At 40.3% G+C, this 25,832-nt stretch overlaps 1 protein-coding gene across 1 annotated transcript in view; it reads right to left on the bottom strand.

Annotated features, from left to right (window-relative positions):
* TMEM132C (transmembrane protein 132C) overlaps positions 1–25,832 on the bottom strand; it is a 374,589-nt gene that overhangs the window by 76,250 nt on the left and 272,507 nt on the right. Inside the window, exon 4 of the mRNA XM_018576482.1 lies at positions 6,599–6,782. Coding sequence (XP_018431984.1) covers positions 6,599–6,782 — 184 coding nt within the window. The remainder of the gene's footprint in view (positions 1–6,598; positions 6,783–25,832) is intronic.

Below are 25,832 nucleotides of genomic sequence, written 5' to 3'. Positions count from 1 at the left end.
AATGAATCTCATAGATTTTAATTATAGTACTGAAATGTCTGGTATTGTGGGAGACAGACAAACTATAGTTTTCAAGCTTTGAATAGTTAATTGTTTCATTCAGTAATAAGAAACAAGGCCTTGGATCAAGGATGGCTCCAGACATGTACTTTGATTTTTTAAGCTGGCGTTCATCCAGTTACGTCCTTTAAAGTATAGGCAAGATAAACATGACCAGATGTTTCCATAATCCCCAGATAAGGCCAGTGGGTCACCTTACTCTGCAAAAATGGTTAAATGAAGAAAATATAAAGCAGAGGTTGTCAGCATATGTTGTAAACGCTTCTTTAGATAGAGTAATTATTTGCTAAAACGTGTGTGTGCAACATGGCAATATGCTACACAGCATAACAGAACCTGTCTCCACTCTACCACAGAACGTTTACCATATGGTAGGAGCAAACATGCTCCTAATGAAGCCACTGCAGATTTAACAATGAATCCATCTTAACAAGAGTGTGATTAAAGAAGGGAGATATGCACTGGGGATCCCAGACTACAACGCTGTGCAGTAAGCAGAAAGCATGAGGGAGAAAAACTACACAATCAACCTAGAAAAGGTCATGCAATGAATCTCCCATTAAAAGAGACACTTTCTATGGACAATTACCCCAAATAGCAAACACCACATGGGCATCCTACTAAATGATTTACAAAGATAATTACTATTATGTACCTTGCTCAAAGTTAACATTAAATAATAAGTACAGTACTTTATGAACCCAAATTATTATGCAATATACCTAGCTAAAATACAATAGGATATTACTGTACTGGAACTGGAGTCCTAGGCAACCTAGAAGTAGCTTTATCCACACATGCTAATTACAAGTACTATGCATGCATCCCAGCACAGCGCGGTCGGGACATACAGCTGTCACAGAGTTTACTGTGATTCAGTGTAAACAACCGGCACACTCCAAGTACTATGCCGTTTTTTTTTACACTGAACACAGTAAACTCTGTGACAGCTTTACAGCTGTATGTCCCGGACGCTGTGCGGGGGTCATAGGCTTCAACCCTGCCCCCCGCTGATTACTCTGAAAAGCAGATTACTCTGAAAATCTCCTTTGACGGCTCTGCTCTGCCTCCACCCTCCTTTGCTTGCTATTGGCTGGGAGGGAGAGTGCAGCACCATCATTGGCTGCCTGGCTAGTTTCAGCAGAGCGGGAAGGCACCTGCAGGGGAGGCACAACAGGGCGGCTGGGGGCTTCACATGGAGCAGACATGGATGCTCCCCCCCATTGCCCCCCCCTGGATCCACCACCTGGAGAGGAAGAAGAGGGCATGAGGACAGAGCACATCACCACTGTAAGTCCCTTTTCTTACACCGCTGATCTCCGCACTGCGTCACTTAACTGACCTCCGCACTGCGTCACATTACTGACCTACACGCTGCGTCACCTTACTGACCTCCACACTGCATCACATTACTGAGCTCCGCACTGCATCACATTACTGACCTCAGCACTGCGTCACACTACTGAATTCCACGCCCTGCATCACCTTACTGACCTCTGCACTGCATCACCTTACTGACCTCTGCACTGCGTCACCTTACTGACCTCCACACCGTGTCACCTTACTGACCTCCACACTGTGTCACATTACTGAGCTCCGCACTGCATCACATTACTGACATCCACACTGCGTCACATTACTGACCTCCGCACTGTGTCACACTACTGAATTCCGCGCCCTGCATCACATTACTGACCTCGGCGCCTTGCGTCACCTTACTGACCTCCACACTGGGTCACATTACTGAACTCCGCACTGCGTCACATTACTGACCTCCGCACTGCGTCACATTACTGAACTCCGCACTGCGTCACATAACTGACCTCCGCACTGCGTCCCCTTACTGACCTCCGCACTGCGTCACCTTACTGACCTCCGCACTGCGTCACCTTACTGACCTCCGCACTGCGTCACCTTACTGACCTCCGCACTGCGTCACTCAGGGGTACAGGTAATATACAGGGGTACAGGTAATATTCAGGGGTACAGGTAATATACAGGGGTACAAGTAATATACAGGGGTACAGGTAATATACAGGGGTACAAGTAATATACAGGGGTACAGGTAATATACAGGGGTACATGTACTCCTAGAATGAGATCCTAATAGGTTGGACTTGATGGACTAATGTCTTCAACCTCAAATACTATGTAACTATGTAACTATGTAACCTAACTGACCTCCGCACTGCGTCACCTTATTGAACTCCCCGCTGCGTCACCTTACTGACCTCCCCGCTGCGTCACCTTACTGACCTCCCCACTGCGTCACCTTACTGACCTCCCCACTGCGTCACCTTACTGACCTCCCCACTGCGTCACCTTACTGACCCCCCACTGCGTCACCTTACTGACCTCCCCATTGCGTCACATTACTGACCTCTGCACTGCATCACATTACTCACCTCCACACTCTGCGTTTATTATTATCGCTCCCACCCTCCGCCGCTCTGCTGGGCCCGGCCGGCCGGCCGCACAGAACAATCAGGACCTAAAGCAGAGGCTGCACTGTAGTCAGGCAAATTAGACGGCCGTCTCAGCCCATGCTGGGGCTTTGCAGCTGCCTAATTTGTGTGAGTACAGACCGCCCAAGGCTGACAGCGGCGGCAAGATCCTCGGGGGGGGGGGGCAGTGGACACATAGGCGGTGAGAGAGGAAAGGGGTGGCACAGTAGTAGTGGAAGAGCCAGATGGGGGGGCTTATTTGTTGGCAGTGCCCCTCCCTAGACTAGACTTTTATAGGCCTGTGATTAGAGCAAGATACACTCTCTAGTTTCTGAAAAGGTAACAAGGTGAACTAACTGAGGCATTGCCCTTAAACAATGGAAACATCAGATATCAACAGATAATTTAAGCCTATTCTATTGATTGTCCTGCATGGTCTGGCATGGACATCTGCAGTCCCTGACACCACCAGGAGGCTGTGCATAATATTCAGTAATGTTGTTATGTGAAGCTGCATAAGGTTACAGGAGAGTGCAGAAATACTACAGGAGATGCTCAGAGTCTATAGACATGAAATAGGTATGACTAGTGTGGTGGGACAGGATATACGGGACTGCTAGAGATCACTGCCATGCACAGTTCAATGTTCCTACTTCAACTAAGGACCACTGGGGTCCAAGGGTGGTGGAACAAGTACCAAATGTAATAGTTGAGCTGCAAACTGGGCATAAGTGGTCTATGGAGAATGTTGAGCGATGCCTATTATGTTGATGTAATGTTTCCAGGCCTCTAGGAAACAAGTAAACACTTTTTATATAATTATGTTGTAGTCCATTCACACTCCAAATGCTTTAGCTGAGTGGCTTTAAATATGTTCCATGCAATTACCTTACAGGCATGCTGCAGATTATCTTTACTGTAAAATGTTCTATAAATGGAATTTGTATAAGTAAGGAATTACTTTACTTTTTCATGACATGCCAGCAGTTATAAACAATGAAAAACATAGGAACAAGAAACAAACTAAAAACAAGTAATACTGAGGCAGCTATCACATATTATTGTTCTACATTGTAAAAGGAATCCTGTCTCTTCAATGGCAGAAAAGTGCTGAAGTGTCCCCTTTCATTTCTATCTGAAGACTCGAAGCTGGAGCAGAATGTTGTTGTAGTTTTGTGGCTCATAAAATAAGAATGGAACATGTGGGATTAATGAAAGGACCTTAATACGATTTTATCCTGTTAGATTACTTTCAAAGACTCTAAATACCATAAACCATATAACTCCCCAAATCATGCTTTAAAAAATGAATCTGCAACCAACAGTAATGTACTAGCAAATAATTGATTCTCTTGTATTTTGTTATGTGCAGCAAAGAATAGCTTGAGGGATGTCATAGCACAACTAATGGATACAAATGGACTGAATTTAGCAGGAGTGGAAGGTACTGGATACATGAAAGCAATGTCAAATACAGCAGGACATCAGCCTGCATCTTAAGAAGGTCTCTGAATCCTAATTCACTGGAAGAAGGGTTGAAAATTAGGTTCAGAGGAACTTCACATTGGAAAATGGATGAAATTACTTTGAGGAAATGCTGACTCTTTCGGGTTTATGGAAAAATAAGTATACAATTTTTTCCTGGGTGTACCAAATCAATCTACAACAGAGTTCTAAAGTTTTGTTTCACATGGGCCCTACCTGCAGGAGAAAGACACATAGGGGATGTGTATATCATACAGATAAAGATGTGAAACATGCTCACATTATCCACTGGACTACAGATAAAACATTCTGGAAAGTGTCACATCACCAGTGTGGATAATAATAACATTCTCCTGACAACTCCATATATAACAGCCATTTGGAAATAAATATTATTACAATAAATGATTCACATATGCCATTTTATTTCTGTATTAGTGAGATTCTATTCTTAAAATCTAACACTACTAAAAAGGTGTGTCCGTATGTTAAATAAAAGCTACTACAGTCCAACAATATTAACAGCCGTGAAGTACGGATTGAGAGAAATACTAATTTAACCAAGGCCTTGTCCATGGGATCTTTCATATTTAATTTAAACTCCTAGTATATGCAAACTCCTATTAGAGTGATATACACTCACTCTAGGCTCTCCTACTCAATACAGTAGCTGTGGGAGAGTAGTAAAACACTATAGAAGGGGGTAAAGGTAAAATAATATTATCAGTGAAGGAAGAACTGGGAAAATGAGCAAAAAGTTTGTGGGCTTGAAATGCTAAACTTTACTAAACTTTAAACTCTATTGAATTACTTAAAGTAGAACTATGAGGTGAGTGATTTACAAATTATTATGTCATACGTCGGCTCTATTGATCGGGAAGTGAGCAAACACATACCGCCGCTCGCTCACCTCCAGATCATCTCCCTGTAGAGAGCGGTGACTGTCTTGCTGTTTGAGAGATTTCCCCTCACTTCCTGTCCTGGGAACAATCTTTTTTTACTAGACAGGAAGTGAAAGCATCTCTCAGTGGGGCCTTCAACTCTATTAAAACCTGACAGGAGTTCTAATCCTTCCCCACTCTATCCATAACTAAAGAATAAAAATAATAAAAATTGGCTATAGATGCACTTTAAAGTGTTCCTATACTCATAGAAAAATATCAGAACATGCTTATGAATGGATAGCATGCACCATAAAGTGGTAGATTTCATGTGTCCTGTTAGCAAATTCCACTGCACAGCACCACCAAATTCCACAGATGTCCCTAGGGAAAGACTGACTTTTGAAATTTGACATTTGACTTCCCCCCATGACAATACATGGGCTTGGTGGGAGGCTTCTGAGGCAAATGCTGCGTTGTGAGATGTTGAAGTGGTCATGCTGTTATCCCCATACTTCAAAAAGCAGGATAGTTAAAGTGACATTAAAGTATATTTTTCCCTTCCCCCAATGTTAGTGTTAGCACTTACCTTAAATTATGTCTCTTAATCCAATCCTCTTCTTCTTTCCTGTCGTTTTCAGATGTCCCTCCAGCACTGCTGTGGGTTTCCGATCCAGCGCTGACTCCTCTGTGCTTGCTGGCACTTCCTGCCCCATGGTGTCTGCATGTAGGTGCACGCTGCTCCATAGACTTGCCTTGTGTCTCTCCTTGTCTCCCGGCCATAAATCTGAACTGCACATGCGCCTGCCCCAAGATCCTTTGCGGCCGTCCGAGATTTTTCAGATTTTCGGACGGGAGCGCGCAGCAAAAACACAGGTAAGTTTTAACCTCTTGTAAAACTTTATTTTTTTAAGGTTTTTGCATATATCTACTGCTTGCTAGCAGTAGATATATGCAAACAAATCAGAGGGTTTAATAACCCTTTAAGGAAGTGAAAACGATTTACAAAGGATTTTGCTAATGGGACAGGTAGATGTTCACTTTATGGGGTGTCTTGTGCTCCCCAAGCCTGCCATTAAAATATATACTCATTTGGAGGTTTACTTCAAAGGCTATTCCCAGTCAAATATTCTTCTTCCTTTTAGATAGAGTAGTAAAAGATTACAACGTTTGTCTGGTTTTTCACTGCTGTATGCTCTTTGGGGAGATTTATTTTCACTTCAGAAAAAGGGTGTCAAGGAGACTGGAAATAATGGGAAATATTTTCCATTGGGACACAGAGCAGGAAAAACATTTTTAGTAACCTCTGTCCAGTTTTTTTTGCTGCGTGTCTCCCTATCCTTGAGAAACACATTCCCCTCATTTGTTGTGATGTCACAGGAACAGGAAATGATAGGGAAAGATCACCAATTAAGACAGGCAGCAAAAAAACTAAGGTTCTTCCTCTTCCTCTTATTGTCCAGAATGAAAAAAAAGTTAAGTCTAACGTTGGGCTTTAAGCAGTAAAATGTTTTATTATCTTTACACATGCAAACTTCTTTTTGAGAGTTTCCTAAATCACACCCAGTTTTTCCCCCAATAACTACATAAATTAGTTAAAACAATGTGGTATTGGGTGATCAATGTGTAATAATTTTCATTTTTGCCTGTGCTTAGGATATGTGCGTCTCCATGCATATAATCCACATGCTAATTACATTTAGAAGTTACTGAGAAAGTATTTCTTACCATAGAGAGAGGGACAATTCCCTGAATATCCTTCTGACTAATGAAGACCTCAGACAGAACCAGATCAGTTGTGGGTTTTCCAGTATATTCCAGCTGCCAGGAGATGGGCTGAGTACCGGAAAGGCTGCTGAAACTGGTAATCTCAAAGCTCATCTGTATGACCTCTGTAAAAAGGCTGTTACTCCTAGAAGAAAGCAAAGATGACTTAATTAACACTGATGTTGATGACTCCAAGAGGCATGCAGACCCAGGGGTCTTCTTATAAAGGGTTAAAAGTCAAATTGATGCTATAAATATAAGTGCCAGCACACAAAACACCTTAACATTTCACATGAGCATTATGAATAGCACAACTGTAGTGAAAGATTGGGCAGGACTAGTTTACCTTTTTATTTTTATTTATTAACCTCCCTGACGGTATGATTTTTTATTTTTTTCTTCTTTTTTCGTTTTTTTTTCTAATTTTTGAAGCTCCCGCCAGTTCCGCCCCCCTGCGACGTGGATGCTCGCAAGGGACAGAACCCGGTAGACTGATGCCGGCATCAGCCAGAGGACACAGCGTGGCTCGAGGGACAAGGTAAGAGACGCGCTGTGTATTCCCGAGTTTTACCACCGCTTATGGTACAGAAAATTAACCCCCGAGCCACACTCGGGAATACCGCCAAGGAGGTTAAAGGTGCACATTCTCATCGGTCCCTGCCCTCAAGGAGCTTACAATCTAAGGTCCCTATCTCACAAGCATACTGTACATACAAAGGCCAATTTAGACAGGCGCAATTTAACCTACCAGATTTCCTTTGGAGTGTGAAAAGAAACCGGAGTACCCGGAGGAAACTCGTGCAAGCACAGGGAGAACGTGCAAACTACTTTCAGATAGTGACCTGGCCGGGATACTTTTACCTAAAATCCCCCTAAAGTTTATTACACATCATTCCAGTTTATAAAATATATTTACCATTCTCCCTCTTTAAAGTTCCCTCAACACCTTAATATGTCATTGTCTTTAGGTTAAAAGGTGATTTTTTATTACAGGGCAAATGTTATATTTCACAGGTTAAGAATTTTACACTCTCGACTGGCGAATCCCATGATTTCCAGTTATTTCCTTTGTAGATTCTAGAAAATGTTTTGCCTAAAAGATTACATTTGCTGCAGATCTGGCCGTAGCTTCGGTTGATCCTTTGGCTCGCTTTGCTACAGCTGCTGTACGAGCTTTTAACAATAGCCTGTACAGCAGCTGAAGGCAGCTGAGTGGCTCAGCCGAGCCGAACGCATATGCTTCAGCTGGGCTGAGCCATAGTCACAGCCGAAGCAGGGAGAAAGGTCTGCCGAAGCCGAGCGTTCTCTCCGCAAATGACAACAGCTGGGCGAAGCCGTAGCCAGCCGTGATGTCACGGTTGGCTCCGCCCAGTTGTTACCCTTCAATGACAGACCAACGTCTCGAGGACACTGGACTGTCATTAAATAACAACAAATGGGCAAAGTCAGCCGTGATGCCACGGCTGGCTCCGCCTATTTGTTAGATTTTTCCGGGACCTGCCGACAGAATGTCAGGTGGACAAATGTTAACAGTTGGGCGGAGCTAGCGGTGATGCCACCACTAGCTCCGCCCAATTGTTTATATGTTGGTGGCATCTGTCAGAGGGTTAAAGGGTTACCCTGATGTTAATAAGCCCCTTGCCTGCACCCCTACAACCAACGCCCCAGGGCTTGTGGGGAAGAGGCTCTTGTACCCATTGGCACAGGGACAAGGTGCTTTTCCAGGGGGACCCGGGAAAAGCACCCTCCAAGTGGCGAGGGTATGTGGCCTGGTATGGCAGGGAGGGGGGGGCGCTTGCTTGTCCCCCCCTTACCTGACCTACCAGGCCTGTGCTCGGATCAAGGGTCTGGTGGGGAATTTTAGGGGGACCCACGTTTCCCCCCCCCATTTTTGGGGGTGGGGCTCCTCCTTAAAATTCCTACCAGGGGAACCCCACGCATTTTTAAAAATGTTTATTTTAACATAGGGTCCCTCCTAAAATGCCTACCAGACCTAAAGGGTCTGGTATTGTTTGGGAGGGGTACCCCACATTTTGTTTTGCTTTTTTCTTTACATTTTTTTATTATTTTCTTAACTCCTTTTTATATGTTTCTTTTTTTACATTTATTTAAATAATTTGTAACATTCTTTTTCATTTGTTTACATTTTTTATATTCTGCTCGCTACCTCAGAAGTAGCAAGCAGAATAGCCCAGCCAAATGGCGCTTGGTGGCCTTCGGCTATTCACTCGTGGCCCCTATGAGAATAGGGGCGAATGGCAGCGAGTGAACTGCCGGCTCAGCTGATCCAGATGCTGGATCGGCTGAGTCGAATGGCTTCTGCACTTTGACTCAGCTGAACATGCTCTGGACTAGAATCTTAATACAAATTAGCAAACTAAATGTGAGATTGTAGTCTATCATGGGAGCAAGTTCGGAGTGGTGGCTACTTTACAACAGACAGGGACCATGGGGAACAAAAGTAGCCACCTTCCATAAGGAAGGACAGTGTCAGCATGAATAAGGAGATGATTTAAGGATCTACAGGTGAGTGATACCTAATGAATTATTTTTATACCATCCAAAATATAAATATTTTCTCCCTGGCTCTTTCACATTGACCTCAGTTCATTTGCTTAAGGTGATCCCCACAGCATAGGTTAAAAAAAATAACTTATCATATAGACTTTGTCTTAAATCAGTTTCGTTAAGTGAGAACAAAACAGAAACAATAATGATACATTTTTGGTTGTGGATTGTGTGCTGGTGACTAGATTCAACATATAATAATTCTGGCTAGCCATTAAGCTTATCATTAATAGCATTGTGGGCATTTTGTATTCTATAAGAAACAAGGGACAAGGGACACATATATATACAGGGTAGTGACATATACGAATAGCAACCGTTCTGATTTCTCCTTACTTTTCTTAATAGCGTCAAAGATTTTTCCACCTTGCTGCATAAATCTCTTGGTTCCCATTAACCAAAAACTATGTAAGCCATGCTTTGACAATCATTTCCCTAATTCAAGTGACAGAACAGTTTGCCTGCTTAATGTGCATGTGATTTCTGTGATTTGCCGAAACATAACATCCAAGCAAAACAGCAAAGGAGGAAAAGACATCTGTCAGTGCCAGCAGTTTTAATATATAATCTGTGACTATTTCAAAAGACAACATACCGGTAGCTATAAACAAGAAAAAATGTCATCTAGGTAAACACCTTCTTTAAGTAGGGCTCGATTTCTGCACAGCCATCAAAGGCCATGACCAAGGTGGAAGTACTGCCAGGGGTGGCACACAGTAATATTTCCTGTATGAGTCCTGATTGTTACTATCACTACAAAGTGACCTTGATTGACTAAGGAGCAGAACATTTTCACTTTCAAAGTGAATTTTCAGTTATCCTAATTAGGCAAAACAAAGTGAATCATGTGCAAGTTGAAACAAAGTAAATTCAGTTTGCAAAGAGAACATTCACTTAGCTGAGTAAATGAGGTGAAGTTGCACTGGCTTCAATCATTCTAACATGAGCAAGCAAAAATCCTGGTATTTAAAAATCTTCCTTTCACATGGTATTCTTTGCAACGTGAATTGTCACTATGGTTCACCTCATTTAGATAAATGAAACTTCACTAGCAAAGTGTAAATTTATTTAGAAAGCAAACATGCTCTACTCCATTACTAAATCAATCCCAGGATATCCATATCTATTTCCATTGGTGGAATAGTGTTTGCTGCTCTGGCTCTGTACACTTTTAACTGCTAATTGAAAAGAACAACACTCTACCTACTCTACCAGTCACTGGTTCTAGGGAGAATGACACAAAGTTGGCAAACTGTCTCTTCGCACTCTCTGCTATGCCTTGTATTGTTATTACATCTCATCTTATTGCTAACTGGGGAATAGCCAGAGCAGATGCCCTATCACACGTGACATAAAAACAGACAGTGAGTGCTAACATTTAATTTTCCCCCAAAAGAAATAAAAACATGTTTGGCTCATCCAGTAATATTCAGACTTATCCACCATCCTATCTGTAGTTTAGCTCAAGTCTATTAATTAAAGCATAAAATAGCTTCTTGCAGGCTGCAGACAAGTGATGTAGTCAACATTACAAAACGGCAAGTCAATTCAGATTTGTAATCATGTGTAGTCTTAGTTTAATTACAGAAAGGCTTAATTAATCTAAAATGCTTTTCACCTTGGATAATCCCAAACTGTGAAAAACCTGAAACATTAAATTCATCTCAAATATTTACAAACAAAACGATTTTAATTTGCAACAAGCTGTATCACATAATTTTACATTTGCTAAGACAACTGAAGAAACAAATATATATGTGTGATATCATTTGGGTGATGAAAACTATATGAAACTGCTTGCTATGTACTTGGTATGCTTGTACAGCAGCTGTGAACCTCAAAACAGAACAAAAACAGAATGGAAGTGGATCAAATCTCATAGAGGAGATTCCAGTTTTGAGGTTTTCACTCAAGAATTATTATTCTAATGTTATATTGAATTTAGCCAACTGTATGCAAAGTGCAGTATAGTTACAATAGAATACAAAAGGATTAGAGGGACCTTGCTTATGAGAGCTTACAATCTACAATGAAGGGCAAGTGATACAGAAGGTAATAAGTGTGAGGGATGAGCCTATTTGGATAAGGAGTGGATGTACAGATTTTAGGAGGAGGTGGAATAGGTGCGTTTTCAGGGAACTCCTAAAGGCAGACAGAGTAGGAGATAAGCAGAAATAATAGGGAGGGAGTTCCAGTGGATGGCAGAGGCTCTGAAGAAGTCCTCGAGGTGAGCATGGGTGGAGGTGATAAGAGAGCTAGAGAGCAGGAGGTCTTGGGAGAAGTGGAGAGGGCTGTTTGGGTCATACTTTTAGATGATGTTGGTGATGTAGCTGGGGTCCGAGTTGTGGAGGACTTTGTATGTTGTTGTTAGTATCTTATGTTTTATGCATTTGGCTATTGGAGACCTGTGGAAGGATTGGCAGAGAGGGGTGGTGGCCACTGATTGATTAGTTAAGTGGTCTAGCAGCAGCATTCATGGTAGACTGAAGTGGGGATAGTCTGTGTAGAGGTAGGCCAACACGAAGGGAGTTGTAGTAGTTGAGGCAGGAGAGAATGAGAGAGTGAATTAATATTTCAATCTCTATCCCCTCTTATAAGGGCATAACAAAGCTATCACTGCTAGGTTCCTTATTTATCAATTAGGTATTAGTGTATTTAACAGCAGCTTGTATTTTACATCACAATATTTATTTATTTATATTGATGTGTTGACACGATACACAAAAAAATTTACACACAAAAAAATCATCACATTGACTTTGCAGTATTCAATATAAGTAATGTGTTAAGGAAACACTATTTTGGTTTAAATCACTGCCACCTGGGTGATATACAGCTAATTGAACTCCTAGCGCTGCTTATCTTGTTATATCATTAGTGTATTTAACACCTAACAATGTACTTCCCATATTTGCTTTTCATCTATTAGTATACAGATGAAAGTGTTTTCATATATTTGTTCAATAAGTGTGTAAAGTCCCTTTTGATCCTGTCAGAAATCCAGTAAGCTTATGCACTTCCTGCCTCTTCTGCACTGAAATTTTAAGCAGTGTCATCAACCCTGCCTGTTCTCCTCTGTAGGCTGCAGAACACTTACTCCTTTATGAAGGAGATGGGAAAGTGTTCTGTATTCTAAAGCATAAGCAACCAGCCTAGGTTGACAATATTGCTCATCCATAAATGGAGTACAGTAGTTACATATATACAGTACAATCAGTGAGAGTTGTCACCCTAGAACAGCCACAATCACCTAAAGCCTAAAAAAGAAAACAAATGCAGCTACCACATCTAAGGGCAGGTACGCTGCAATACCTTAAAGGAGAACTATGGGGTCAGGGCTTTTCCCCATAGTTCTCCTTAGGCTAACGGGAGGACACAAACTAGCGTCCTCCCGTTATCCTAAGCTCAGTATACCGCGAGCTACAGCTCGCGGTATACTGAGACCTCGCAGCCGGAGCGGATCCCGACATCGATGTCGAGATCCGCCCAGCTGCGTGAGTGACAGCTGGCTCTGCCTATCTAGAGGCAGAGCCAGCTGTACCCTCCCCTGTCCGTTCCACCAGTCAGCGCTGGCGGATTGGAGCGAGGTTCGGAGCAGAGAGCCGTGACAGGATCGAGAGGTGAGCGAACGCCGGTATATGTTCGCTCAGCTCCCGATCTACTGAGCCGACCTGTGACAGTCTCATTGTCACAGGTCGGCTAGAACTATGAGGTGAGTGAAAAGCACTCACCTCATAGTTCTCCTTTAATATGTTATTCTGGGGTTTTGATACAGTGTATGCATGGCCAAAACTGTTTTTTTTTTAAATTTAGGATAGAGTAGGGAAGGATTAGACCTCTTGTCAGTTTGTTATTGCTGTCTATGTCCCTGCTAGATGTATTCATCCTTTGTATTTCACATTGACCACTGTCACCAAGACAGAAAGCAATAGGAAATCCAAAATGTTACAGTTTGAGGTAAAGGGAAATCCGGGACAATGGATGTTCTGGTAACAACTTTCTAATAGGTGTTTTCAATTACCTTTGTAGGAAGTGAATGGAAATAGCCTCAAACCCCCATCTCCCCAGGTACATAGACTGCATACAAATAATTAAAAGGGTGTAACCCTTCCTTACTTCAAAACAAAATTAAAAGTTATGTATATCAATTCTCTTTAAGAGGAGTGTAACATCCATAGGAGCACATGGACCTCTCATAGCCATACAGACACATTGTTGGGCTATGTGTTGAAAGCCAATTGACCTGCTGGTATATTTTTGCACTGGGTGGTGCACTGGATAGTGCACCTGGAGAAAACACAAACAGAACTTACAAACTCCATGCAGACTATGTACTTCATGGGGATTCAACACTAAAACACAGTAAGCACCTGGTTACCATGCTATCAGAATGACTTAAGCTCAAAATGTATCCGTCTTAATATTTTCCAGTATGATGTAGATAAACAATAGGAAATATAAAAAATAAAGGCACAGGAAGCCCATGTAAAAAAAAAACTAAAATCGTAATACTGCAAAAGTGAGAGTTGTGACATGCAAGGAGTTAATTTTTTGTAGTAAAATTACCGATTAATTAATGCAACACTATAACTTTTTCAAGAACTAAAAAAAGATGAAAATGAAATACGAGGAAAGGTAAAGACACGTAATACAAATCCATGAAATAAAGCAATGACTTATATACTAGTCCGTTCATGTCCTAATGATGAAATAGCATCACCTGACTTTCAACCCTCTTCAAAGGCCTCTCCGGTGCATGCCGGCCAGAAATGATTCCCGAAACCTCTCTACAACCATTTGGTAATGACTCCATCAATCAGGAATCAATGAAGTTATATGGAGCTTTTTACTAGAGCACAGTGATTCTGGCATTGAATATATTCTTCCTGAACAACTCATAGACAGTATGATGAGTAAAAAGGACCTCTAATGCTTAGCAGTTTATTTTTGTTACGTTAACCACAAAGAAAAACAGATAGCGGATATCAAGTCACAGGAACAGAACATCTACATGTGAGCTACAAGGCTGGAGATGTGACAGACTTACTATCACTAGCTCCTCTAGAACTCTCTGCCTCCCTACTGTCCCTACACAATGTTTTTTTCTGGCCATTCGTTATGCTTTGTACATACCCAATTCTCTGCTTCCTTCAGCTATCAAAAATTGCAGAGGCAACCATAGTAAATGAAAATGATGCCGGGAAGAGGGTGCAGGATTAAGAAGACCTACAGGGTCATGCTTTATAAGTACAAAATTGGCCATGAAAGCAGGACTAGGATTGGTAGCCAGTACAGTAGTAACAGTAGTTACTCTGTACAGATTTCCTGTTCCAGTGTATCCAGTATAGGAAGTGAATGGAAATGTACCCAACATGGCACAGTGCTTACAGGGGTTTTACCCTACATTTGATTTTGACATAAGGTAGGTAGAAGATTACTCAATAAACATTTTCTTCGTTTCTGAATCGGGTTCAAAGCAGTTTTTTTTATGCTGTAATTCTGTAATGCAACACAACACTTATTAAGTATAGACCATCAAGTTGGTTAACACTGAGCTGATTACCAAATATTGAAATGTACATGACAGCAGGAGAAAGCAAAGAGATTACTTTTTCATAATGCATTTTCCAATCACAGGCTATGCTGGGTCCTAGCCCACGTTGTAGTGTTAAGTTGCAATGTAGTATGCAGAGAGGCCTCTGGAAGTTCAGGATGTGGCTGTGCTGCCTGGCAGGGGTGCTGGTGTCACAATAAAACAGAAGTTGAAATGACCAAAAGAGGGTCAAATCAAAAGACAGTGCAATGAGGATCTGAATGCCTGGTACGGTACAAAATGTAAATTTTATTCAATATTTTAAAATTGATGAGTCACAAAAGACACAGGGACGTTCAGGGACTTTATTGGGACGCTGTTGAACGAAACGAAAGTCTTCTTAAAGTGAAAATTGCTTTCTTGCCAACGGCTCCATAAAACAACGAGTGGTGGAGTGATTTGACTCCCTGAATCTACCCAATCTGCAACGATCTACAACGTCATGGCACCTGTGAGTACCTCCATTTACATACTGTATGGTTAAACACCTTTTCCATGTGTGATAAAACTCCAGGCGATACTGTTTAGCAGACTCGGAAGGACTGTATCACTTTATATTACGCCTGATGAGGCAACCTGCACCATATCAACTTGTTTCACATCTATAGCCGCGGCTACAAAGTTACAACCATTCATATTACCCTCCTTGTGAACGAAAAGACTTCCGAATCCAGCGGAGAAGTTTAAGTTACTAAATTGCCATCCCATAGCTTACTAATCTATTATAGTATATCTGGTTCTGAGACACATTACACATTGCTGTCTTCTAGCGCTGTTTGCTCTATATTTTTTTGAGCAGTACCGGTCAAACATATATGCTGATCAGCTTGTCGCAGTATGCATGGTTTTTTGGAATGAGAGATTTAGTTGATTGACCAATTTTAATAGGGTGTACTGGTGGTGGCCAATAGGTGTGTGTCTTTTGTGACTCATCAATTTTAAAATATTGAATATAATGTAAATTTTTGTACCGTACCAGGCATTCTGATCCTCATTGCACTGCCTTTTGATTTGACCCTCTTTTGGTCATTTCACCTTCTGTTTTATAGTTGCCCACAGTAGAGGATTGTTTTTGATAGCCCACGGTCGATAATACCCTCTGCACGTAGGGTGAACGAAAAAATCTTTAAATTGTGGGTGTGGACTTTGGGTATTACCCCTCTTTGTCTCTGTGCTGGTGTCACAAGATTGGCTGAACAGAAGTACCAATCCTTTGGAAGGTAAAAAAAGTCTATACATTTGTCACTCAGCTGTTTAGTTAGTTGCTTGTCTGTAGCTCAACTTTAACAATTAGTAATGTATGCTAAATGCCTTTAGAAGTTGGAATTTGATCATTAGTCAAACATACAGAACCATAAGTACTTTCATTTAAAAAATGTAAAACCTCAATTTTGTTAAGTTTGATAAGCTCAAAAAGCATATTTATTTTGCTTTTCTTCATAGTTATAGAAGATTATATTTTCACCATTACTCATTCTTACCATTTCCTTGATTTTACAAATATAATTTGTAAAGGATTAGAATTTCTGCAACTGTGAAGTCTGTCCAAGTTTCTGATTTGCTATAAATAAAAGGATAAGCACCCCAACAGTCAATTCGCTCCATGTATCTGGATGGTTAAGCATACACGCCAAATGTTTTGAAGTCCATAAAACTTAAGTTTGAGATGTTATACACCAACCTTTAAAAGAAAATAAATTGTACTGTTCTGAAGCCATGAAACAGGTTGGATTGAGGCAGAAGTTAATACAAATCACTCCAAATTCTATAACCTTCTTGCGGACATCAGACGATTGATGTTACCCTTGGCATCTGAGCTGCTAGCAATGTGCTTTTTGGCTTTCAAAACGCTGCCGTTTCCTTGATTCACAGTCTCTGGAAAAGCAGATATTTTCTCAGCCTGCCATAAACTGCTTGATGCATGCATTCTGCCTATGATTGAATGCTTATTTTTCTACAGGTGTTAAATATGGAAAAGGATCACAGTGTTATGTTAGCCCTGTTGTGCAAACACATGTAAGAATAATCATCTGTACTTAGAGAGGAACCATCTTTTACAAAGGACGAGATGCTTTGTGGAAGGGAATGTTAATTCAGCAACATGAACCAGGTACACATGCACAGTATACCAACTACAGCTAATCAGTGTCTTCAATGTATCGTTAGTCAGTAGTCCCCAACAGACTTGACTAGAAGACAGTACAAATCTAGAAATATAGTAAATGTAGTACATTTAGAAACATAATGGATACAAATATTCAAAAAAAAGCCACAAAAAGAAGCATGCACTGTCACTAAAGGCATTGTGATGATAGCTGTGAGCAAAGTGTTAGATTAAGAGTACTGTACCTTATAGTGGGATCAGCAGAGGCAGCAGAAATAGCCACGGCCATTGCAATTAAGGCACCCGGGGCCAAGTTCTGACCCTGCTACAAAACATTTTGTTTCTTCTTTTGTTACAACAATAAAAGCACCATCCTTATGCATCAGTTAGAACGAGCCTCATGTTCATAATTTTGTTATATGATTTGAACCTTGTGTGAATGCTAGTCATTAATAATTAGATGTAATGGGACTATGGTTTACTTCTTGCATCACCTCCTAATTTCCACAGTCTATGTACAAGTAGACATATTTGCTTTTTAAAACCTAAACGTTTTGTAAAATTTACTTTCAATATCTTCAACATTTTTTAAATATAACAATATAAATTGTCTACTTTTGCTTTATTCACAAAAGATATGTGTAAGCTTAATTCTCCTTTGTGTCTCACACACTCCCCCTTCCAGATACTGCAGCTCACAAGATGAAGGTTCCAGCAACAGAGGCCAGAAATCAGTGAGCAGGACTAGGTAAGTCCAAGTGCTGATTGACAAGCTACAGGCCTGTAAATTAGCAATGAGACTGCTGATAACAGTGCCTTCTGCAACATTTTGCCATCCTACTGTAGTGGAAACTCTACGTTGAATTCTGAAGCCGTGCCTCATCATTGAATAAACTTGACAATTGTAGCGCGCTCTCAACTCAACTGCGTCACAATTTTTATGTTTATTCATTATTATTCTGGTTTCACTCAGATTAGTGCTTGCTGCTTAATGAGTAGCTGAGCACGAAGCTCATTATTAACATTATGTTCGACAAAAGATGTGCGACCGTACAGTAGAAACGGTCGCACGTCTTCGTTCACACTACTCGATTCTCGTACGATCGTGGGATTTCGCCCGATTCTCAGACGAGAATCAAGCAGTGTATGGGCACCTTAAGAGAGAACTGTGAATGCAGATGCACCTGTAATTTAGTGCTGCAGCACCATTCTTTTTAATGGAAGGCTGTAGTTCTACTGAGGCTAATGTGGTTATCAAGTCTTTATAGCAGAAGTTAAGCTTTTTTTTACTAGCAGGATGAAGTGGACAGGACTGAGGAAGGGCTAGCAGTAGTAAGCCACAATCAATTGGATCAATTGGATTTAGTTATGTTGAAGATTGTTCAGTCTTTATACGAAGACATACCTTGTTAGATCTTTATCTGCTCATACTTGCTTACTCCACAGAACCCACAGGCAGCTTAACTGTTCAATAAGACAGAAGTTTATACCCAACATAGGTTTATTTCATATAAGTACAGTACAGAGGATGTTGTTTCAGTTCTCTGAAGTGTAAAAAGACAAAGAAGGGAATTTATCAAAACTGGAGCAGACAAAATCTGGAGCAGCTATGCATGACATCCAATCAGATTCTCTCTTTCATTTTCAAATCTCAACTGAACAAAATGAAGAGAGAAGCTGATTGGTTGCCATGCACACCTGCTTCAGATTTTGTCTACTCCAGTTTTGATAAATTCCCCCAATGACTTTCCTAAGCCCTGTCTCTGCGATAAAACCAAAACTAACTGAGGAAACATGAGAGAGCAGGGAGTGTCTAGCTAGAGACTGTACTAACTAGCACTGAACAGGTGAGGGAAGAAAGGAATTTACTGAAGCACACAATAAATATGTTGTATGGCACCCCTAGGTGTCAGGAAATATTACTATATTAACAATACAATGCAACAGAATGGCAACAGCAAGAAGACAATGACTTTCCTAAGCCCTGTCTCTGCAATGAAACTGAAACTGGCCAGAGAAGCATTAGTGAGAAAGGAGTGTCTAGCTAGAGACTGTACTAGCATTGAACAGGAGGGGAAAAAAGGGAACATACCAAAACACACAATAAACAATTTGCTGTGGCACCACACTTTCCACTACATGTCAAATGAGTGCAAGGAACATATCCCAGCATTTATACCCACACTGACAACTGGGTTTTCTTAATGCAACAACATGGTGTCATACAATTTGTCAAGACAAATGTTAATTTCAAATAAGCAGGTTGAAGGTGTGAAAAGCTGTCAAAACACCCTGTTCTAATGTTCATATTCCTATGTTACTATATTTTACTATAAAGCTGACAAAAAAAGTAAACAAGGATAGAATTATTTTATAAAAGTGCTTTTCTTTTCCAGGGTGAGGCAGCACTACAGCAGCATCATTAGTAAGAACTAGACAGTGAAGCTAATGAGAGAAGAATAATATAGATCTTTAGAATGTCTTTTTGAGTAGCATGCCGTATCAAAGCAGCAAAGGAAATACAAAAAATACAATTATTTTATATTATATTTTGCTGTGTGTAGAGACTCCACCAAGCAGCATCAGCCTGGTAGTAAAGAAAAAGTAAAAAACAGAATTCTGTTATGGCACTCAAACACACATCACTGAGTGTGTTAGTCCTGTGGCCACTCAGATATAATAAAATGGACCCCACAATCACCACTACCAGCAGACAATATAGAAAAGGGAAAACGCTCATGAGGTAATGATGAGAATGATGTAGAGAAGGAGGGAAATGGATTGTTGCTTTTCATCACTCCCAGCAGGAGAGTCCCCAAATTCTTGTGCTTAAGATTGCTCTTGTGAGCTTTTGAAACGAGCCGTGACTGACCTCTGTACCTGCAAGCACCGTGGAACAGCCTGAATGGCATTAATGGGGGTTATCGTAGAAAAAAAAACTGATAGGCCGATCTAATGGCATTTAATAACAGTATATCAGAGAAAATGTGAACTGTTGCTAAGCAGATTTAGCATTATTTGCTCATTTACAAACATTTATGACAAACCTTCTCATATACCCAGTCAAGTGAAAAGATGGAATTAAGCATATGAACTAAATGGCTGGTAGTGAGAGAGACAAAGAGACAGGCATAGCAAATAGTAAAGGCAGAGAATGAAAAGCACCAGACTGAGGCACTAAGTAAATTATATCTTTGAGCTAATGGACAAACAGGTCATGGTAGAAAATGATAATCATAGGAAGAAAATAAGAGTCTGGGACACTAAACTTTTTTTAAAACGAAACAAAATTACAGAGTACTGGAACAAGACTACAGTGAGAAGGGGTGGGAGGCAGACTAGAGACAGGCAAAGACTTGGCAGTAATGGGGAAAACACAAAAACATTTATCAGCCAATAGCTCAGAAATCAGAACATACACAGCTAAAGGATTCAGTGCAGCCAGATCATTGAATTAACAAAAACGTGCTACTACCTGAAGGCCAGCTATTATAATATGTTAGTGACCATTGGCAAATGAGGTCAATTGAGACATTTTGGACACATACTCAAATATGATACTCTATTGTTAATATCTCTGTGTAAAGAATGTAACAAGCACAGTGACGGCTAGCGTGATTTTATGCAGTTAAAATTGTCTAGAGAGCTGAGGATTTGTGGCTAGGGAATTTGTTTGTCCCCTGTGAGCTCTCCATGAAACTAGGCAAAAAGTGAGGAATGCAATCATTATCATTGTACTTGTCAAGCAAAGATAAAAATGGACACAGGGTTTCAGCAGGAAAATAGAAGCATATTCTAGTTATTTATAGAAAAACAGTACCAGATCAAGTATGTAAAGTTGCATTTCTGATCTCCTGAAAATGCTAGTTGCTAGATCCAGTACAAGTATTGCAGTAAGCTCATGAATCTGCAGCTAGCATCTTCACAAGAGGATAATACTTTTAGTTGCATAGGTTTCATTAACAACCTTTGTTAAATACACTTTATCACTTCAAAGGGTGTTTCACCTTCAGAAAGAAGTTAGTAAACCTCTCCAGCTCCTTGGTTAAAATCAGATCCCTTCACTCTCAGTTCAACACTTACCATCCTTTTTGATTTCAGCTCTTTTCTAAAAAAAAGTCTGACAAGGAACTCATACTGCCAGACAGGTAATATTAAAAAAATATGACTGTCCTATTCGGCTAAGTGGTGGAGCCTATTGGCTAATAAGGTGGCGTGATATTCAGGTGCGTTGCCATGCCACTGGTGGAGTGGTGGCAATGTTTAACAGTGACCTATTGAAATATTAAAATTTTGCTATTGTGATATATAACCATCTGTCAATATATACTTTATAAGTATGAGGTTTCATGTTCCAAATTATCGGTACTTGGTACTTGGTATCTGAACATCCCTACCACTACGGTACTTGGTATCTGAACATCCCTACCACTAATAAACTTTAGGTATTTTTTCGTCTAGGGACCCATGTTTATGACCTTAAAATGCAGCATGCTTTTGACATCAGTTTGAGACAGTTAAAATCATTCCGAACTCATTGCAGATGCATTTGCCCAGCAGTTAACCATCTTCTGCTGGCTTGCTTCAAGCTACTTTAGCATTACTAAAGAATTGTATGGGGAGAAAAACAGTTCTGATTCTGGCAAAAGCCACTCGACAATGACCTTAACCAGTGCTACCAATAATTAAGAGACTTATTTTTAAAAATACATAACGGTGAATGATATTAAACAATCATATTTCGTTAAATTACCAAAAGTTGCAAATAACTCCCAAAGTTTCTTGCCACTTAGTAATATAGCAGGTAACTTGTATTTATTTACATACAGTATTGATATATCATAAGTCTTGACTTCCATATGTGCAAGTTAGGCAAAATTGCTTTGCTGCTATCACTTTTTTATGGCTGTCCAATAATATTGATGTTAGTTTCTCATTAATGCAAATATAATTACGCTATGCAATTACTCGAGACAGTAAAAAGAGTATTATTTTTCCAATTATGATGTTATATACATCCCAGTGGCAATATAAACGGATAGATTCAGCTTGTTTAAATGATGTATGAATCCGCCTAAACATTTACATAGAGTGAATGTACTGGTTTTATTTGTACTTATAATTTATCAACTCTTGGAAGTGTCCATCAGTAATCTTTTTTAGTCTCTTTTGTAGCTGTTAAAAAATATTAATAATGCAAAAGGCATTTCAGAGTAAAAGAGTCAATATTATTAGCATAATTTTCTAGGGTATGTTAACATTGTATTAGTAAATGCTTAGAATTGTAACCATTGATAAACAAATCTGCTCTGCTGTCGATTCATCAAACCTGGCCCTATGACCTATTTGCGCAAGACAGATAATTTATGGATGTACAGGTATTGAAGTGAACACGCACTCTTCTATAGCCTATGATGGTCCATTATGGCACAGTATACCCCAGATCACACTTAACCTCTAGCTTCCAAGACAAGGTTTAACAGATGGTATGTTAGTTTTATACAGGGATGTCCAGATACCAGTTCAGATACCAGTGCCAATACTGGGCATTTTCACAAGCACTATCAGGTTTGCAGAGGTTGCAGCTAGGAACGGGCTCTGGAGCTCCACTACTGTCCTGAAATCATTAGTCTGTATTGTTTTCGAAAAACTGTCATATGACAATAAACAAAAATGTACTTGTATCTGGGAGTACTTGGCAAGTATCAGTACTTGTACTTATGAAAATGCTATCGGTGCATCACTTATATATATTTATAAAAACAAAATAATGCATTAAAATGGGGATCTACAAATCCCAGCTCTGTGTGCTCCTTACAAATGACAGCTGCCTCCCAACTTTTGAAATTTTCTCTAGTCTAGTCTTAGAGCTGGAAAAGTATCTGTACTTGTACTTGTACCGAGTACGGTACTTGGTATTTGAACATCCCTAGTTATATAGTTAGCAGATGAGTTTATACCCTGGTAGAAATCCATCTGTTAGCATTGACTAAACATTTTCTGAATCCCAGATCAAGTGAACCAGTCCTACCCTTCAAAACCTCAATTGCTTTTTGGAACCTAAAATTGAATGATTTAATTGGCGTACCATCTTGTCAATTAGGGCCACTTCTGACCAACAGTACACTTTCTGGCCTCTGAACTGTGGTCAGGTGACTTAGAAGGGCCAATCATAGGGTTTTTTTATGTGCTAGACCCCTACCTATATAATGGTTTATCAGATAAATTCCCCCTGTCATCAAACAACATTTTATTATTCCTTTGACACATTTTCCTCTCTCATCAGACAAAATATTATTTTTCATTAGATGAACTAGAAGAATAAGTGGTTGAACATTGTCCAGTAGGCACAGCCAGAGTTATATTCTTTGCCCCCCCTTCCCCCAGGCCAATTGTCTTATGCCATTCCCTTCCTATCCATTTGAGCTAGCTAGTTTAAGTATCACGCTAACAAGTAGATATGTGCACCGGCAAAAAAATTTGTTTTGATTCAGATTTTGCGTTATTTCGTTTTTCGGGATTCAGGTCCGAAATTGAATTCGCTTCGTGATTCGAAAAAATTTGTTAGCTGTAGTCGGTTCGAAATTTTGTTTCGTTTTCGTTTCGTTTGTTGGTTGCAGTGACATTGGGAATTATTTTTTTTGCCGTGCACCTTGATTGACGCTGGATTACATCGATGGAGTCATTTTGTTTTCTTTTTTAATTAAAGGAATAGTAACAAATTGTCTCTTTTTTTCAATTAAAGAATTTTATCAAAAGTCTGGACTCGTTAATAACTATTTGATACCCTTTAGCGAATGGGTAGGGGTATAAGTAACCCTTACTCATTTACTCATTTACTCATTTAAGGGGGAGCGGCATCTGGGTGCCCCCTTAATTAAAGGGGTACCCTGATGCAAATAAGCCCCCTTGCCCGCAGACCCCCACAACCATCGGGTCAGGGTTGTGGGGAAGAAGCCATTGTACCCATCAGCGTGGGGACACCCTCCCAAAGCCGAGGGCACGTGGCCAAGGAAGGCGCAGGGGATGGGGGGCGCTCAATCGCCCCTTCCTTTCCTGCCCTGCCAGGCCAGTGCTCAGCTCAAGGGTCTGGTAGGAAATTTTTTTCCCCCATTTTGGGGGCTGGGGTTCCCCCTTAAAATTCCTACCAGACCTAAAGGGCCTGGTGTGGATTTTGGGGGGAACCCCACACACTTGTTTTTGTTTTAACTTGGGGGGTCCCTCCTAAAATTCCTACCAGACCTAAAGGGTCTGGTAAGAATTGGGGGGGGGGGTACCTCACACTTTTTTTTTCCTCTTTTGCAGACTAAAAAAAGAAAAAAAAATCTAATGTAATTTTGCTGCAACGAAATTTCGTCCAACAAACAAAATTTCCTCCAGGCTACCGCTAACAAATTTTGGAATAGGAAATTCGGATTCGTTTGCATTCGTTATATCTATAATTCGGATACATCCGAATCTCAGAATTTCCCAAATTTCGTCCGAATTTCAATTCAGAACGAAATGAATTGCACATGTCTACTAATAGACCAGATGACATAGCTACACAAGGTACACTGACGGAAATAGACTATGTTTTACTATGTCTGTAGACTAGAACCTATGAATAGAAGAAAAGGACAAACTGTTTCTCTACTCTACTATTAGTTCTAAGTTAATAGACCCAGTGTGGTAAGCTACAGTACTCAGTACACTACACTACCAACAAAACTGTGCAGAGGAAACAATGAAAACCTAGCCAGATTCACTGCATGGTAATGTGTTGCTGACTGTGTGCTGCTCCTGATAGCCTGCCACCCTAGGCTATAATTTTTATTCTTATACTACCCAGTTATTTGAAACATGTCTGAATCTACCAAATCTCTAATGAAAGACAGTTAGACTATGACCCGCCATGCATTTAAGATCTAATTATTTATCAGAAATGCAGCCATTTAAAATAAAGTTGTAATAATCAGGATTGATTTTCCAGTACACATTACATTCTCTAGCAGCTCTTTTTACCCCGAGAACACAATCTTAGACATTTTTGTATAGGTAATGTAACTCTGAGTATAAAACATCTCCAGTGGTTGACTTTTACTGTGCATACAGATTGGTGAAATGTTATTATTACCTATTCTATATAAGGCACAATGTACTCTAGATTTTATTGCCCTTTAAACACTGTTATGCCCATTTTTACACACAGCATTACATGTAGTAAAAACAAGACAACCTCTTACAAATACATAATAACAAATATAAAAATATTTAAAGGCAGGAAAAAATCAATTCTTGTTTTCCCTAAAATGCATTTACAAGCACATAACCATACAACTAATTATGCAAAGTTCTTGCAAGCTCACAAAAACAATTTGCACATTGCATAAATCTTCCCTATGAATGGTGCCGACATATAACGGCTGATGAAATGGTGATGAGAAAAAGTTAGAATTGCTGGCCTGAATTATCTTCTCAACATTACACACGGGAATGAATGAGTCACAGGAGTGATAGCTAAGTCTAAAGTTTCACTCAGAGGAAGCCAGCCAGAAAGGGGACTGCTTTTGCTGTACTGTCTCTTTGGATAACCTAGGGGTATGAGGATTAACCCAATTGTCAGCGCTGCCATGGAATATAACCAGGAAAAGAAAATTACGGTAAGTATGATTAAATTTTCCGTTATTTTCGATAGTGTGCATGTGTCTGCTAGGTTTCTCACATAGACATGAAAAGCTCCAAGGTTAATGACTGATATGGAGTGTCACGGTAACCTCCATGTCCTGGGAACCTGGAGGGTTTGGTTTTTGGGAGGTTGGTACAAGGGGGCCATCGAGACTACTGACTGTGACAATGCAGCAGCACACAAGGGGTTAACGCTGGACTCCTATTTACATCATTAAAGTCTGTTTGCCCATTTGTGTGATTGTGTCAATAATGGAATTAAC

The sequence above is a fragment of the Nanorana parkeri genome, unplaced genomic scaffold (genome assembly GCF_000935625.1).
Source record: "Nanorana parkeri isolate BGI_ZX_2015 unplaced genomic scaffold, ASM93562v1 scaffold68, whole genome shotgun sequence".
In the NCBI taxonomy this organism is placed as follows: domain Eukaryota; kingdom Metazoa; phylum Chordata; class Amphibia; order Anura; family Dicroglossidae; genus Nanorana; species Nanorana parkeri.
The sequence above is the reverse complement of the archived record's forward strand: the minus strand, read 5'-3'. Positions and strand labels throughout refer to the sequence as shown.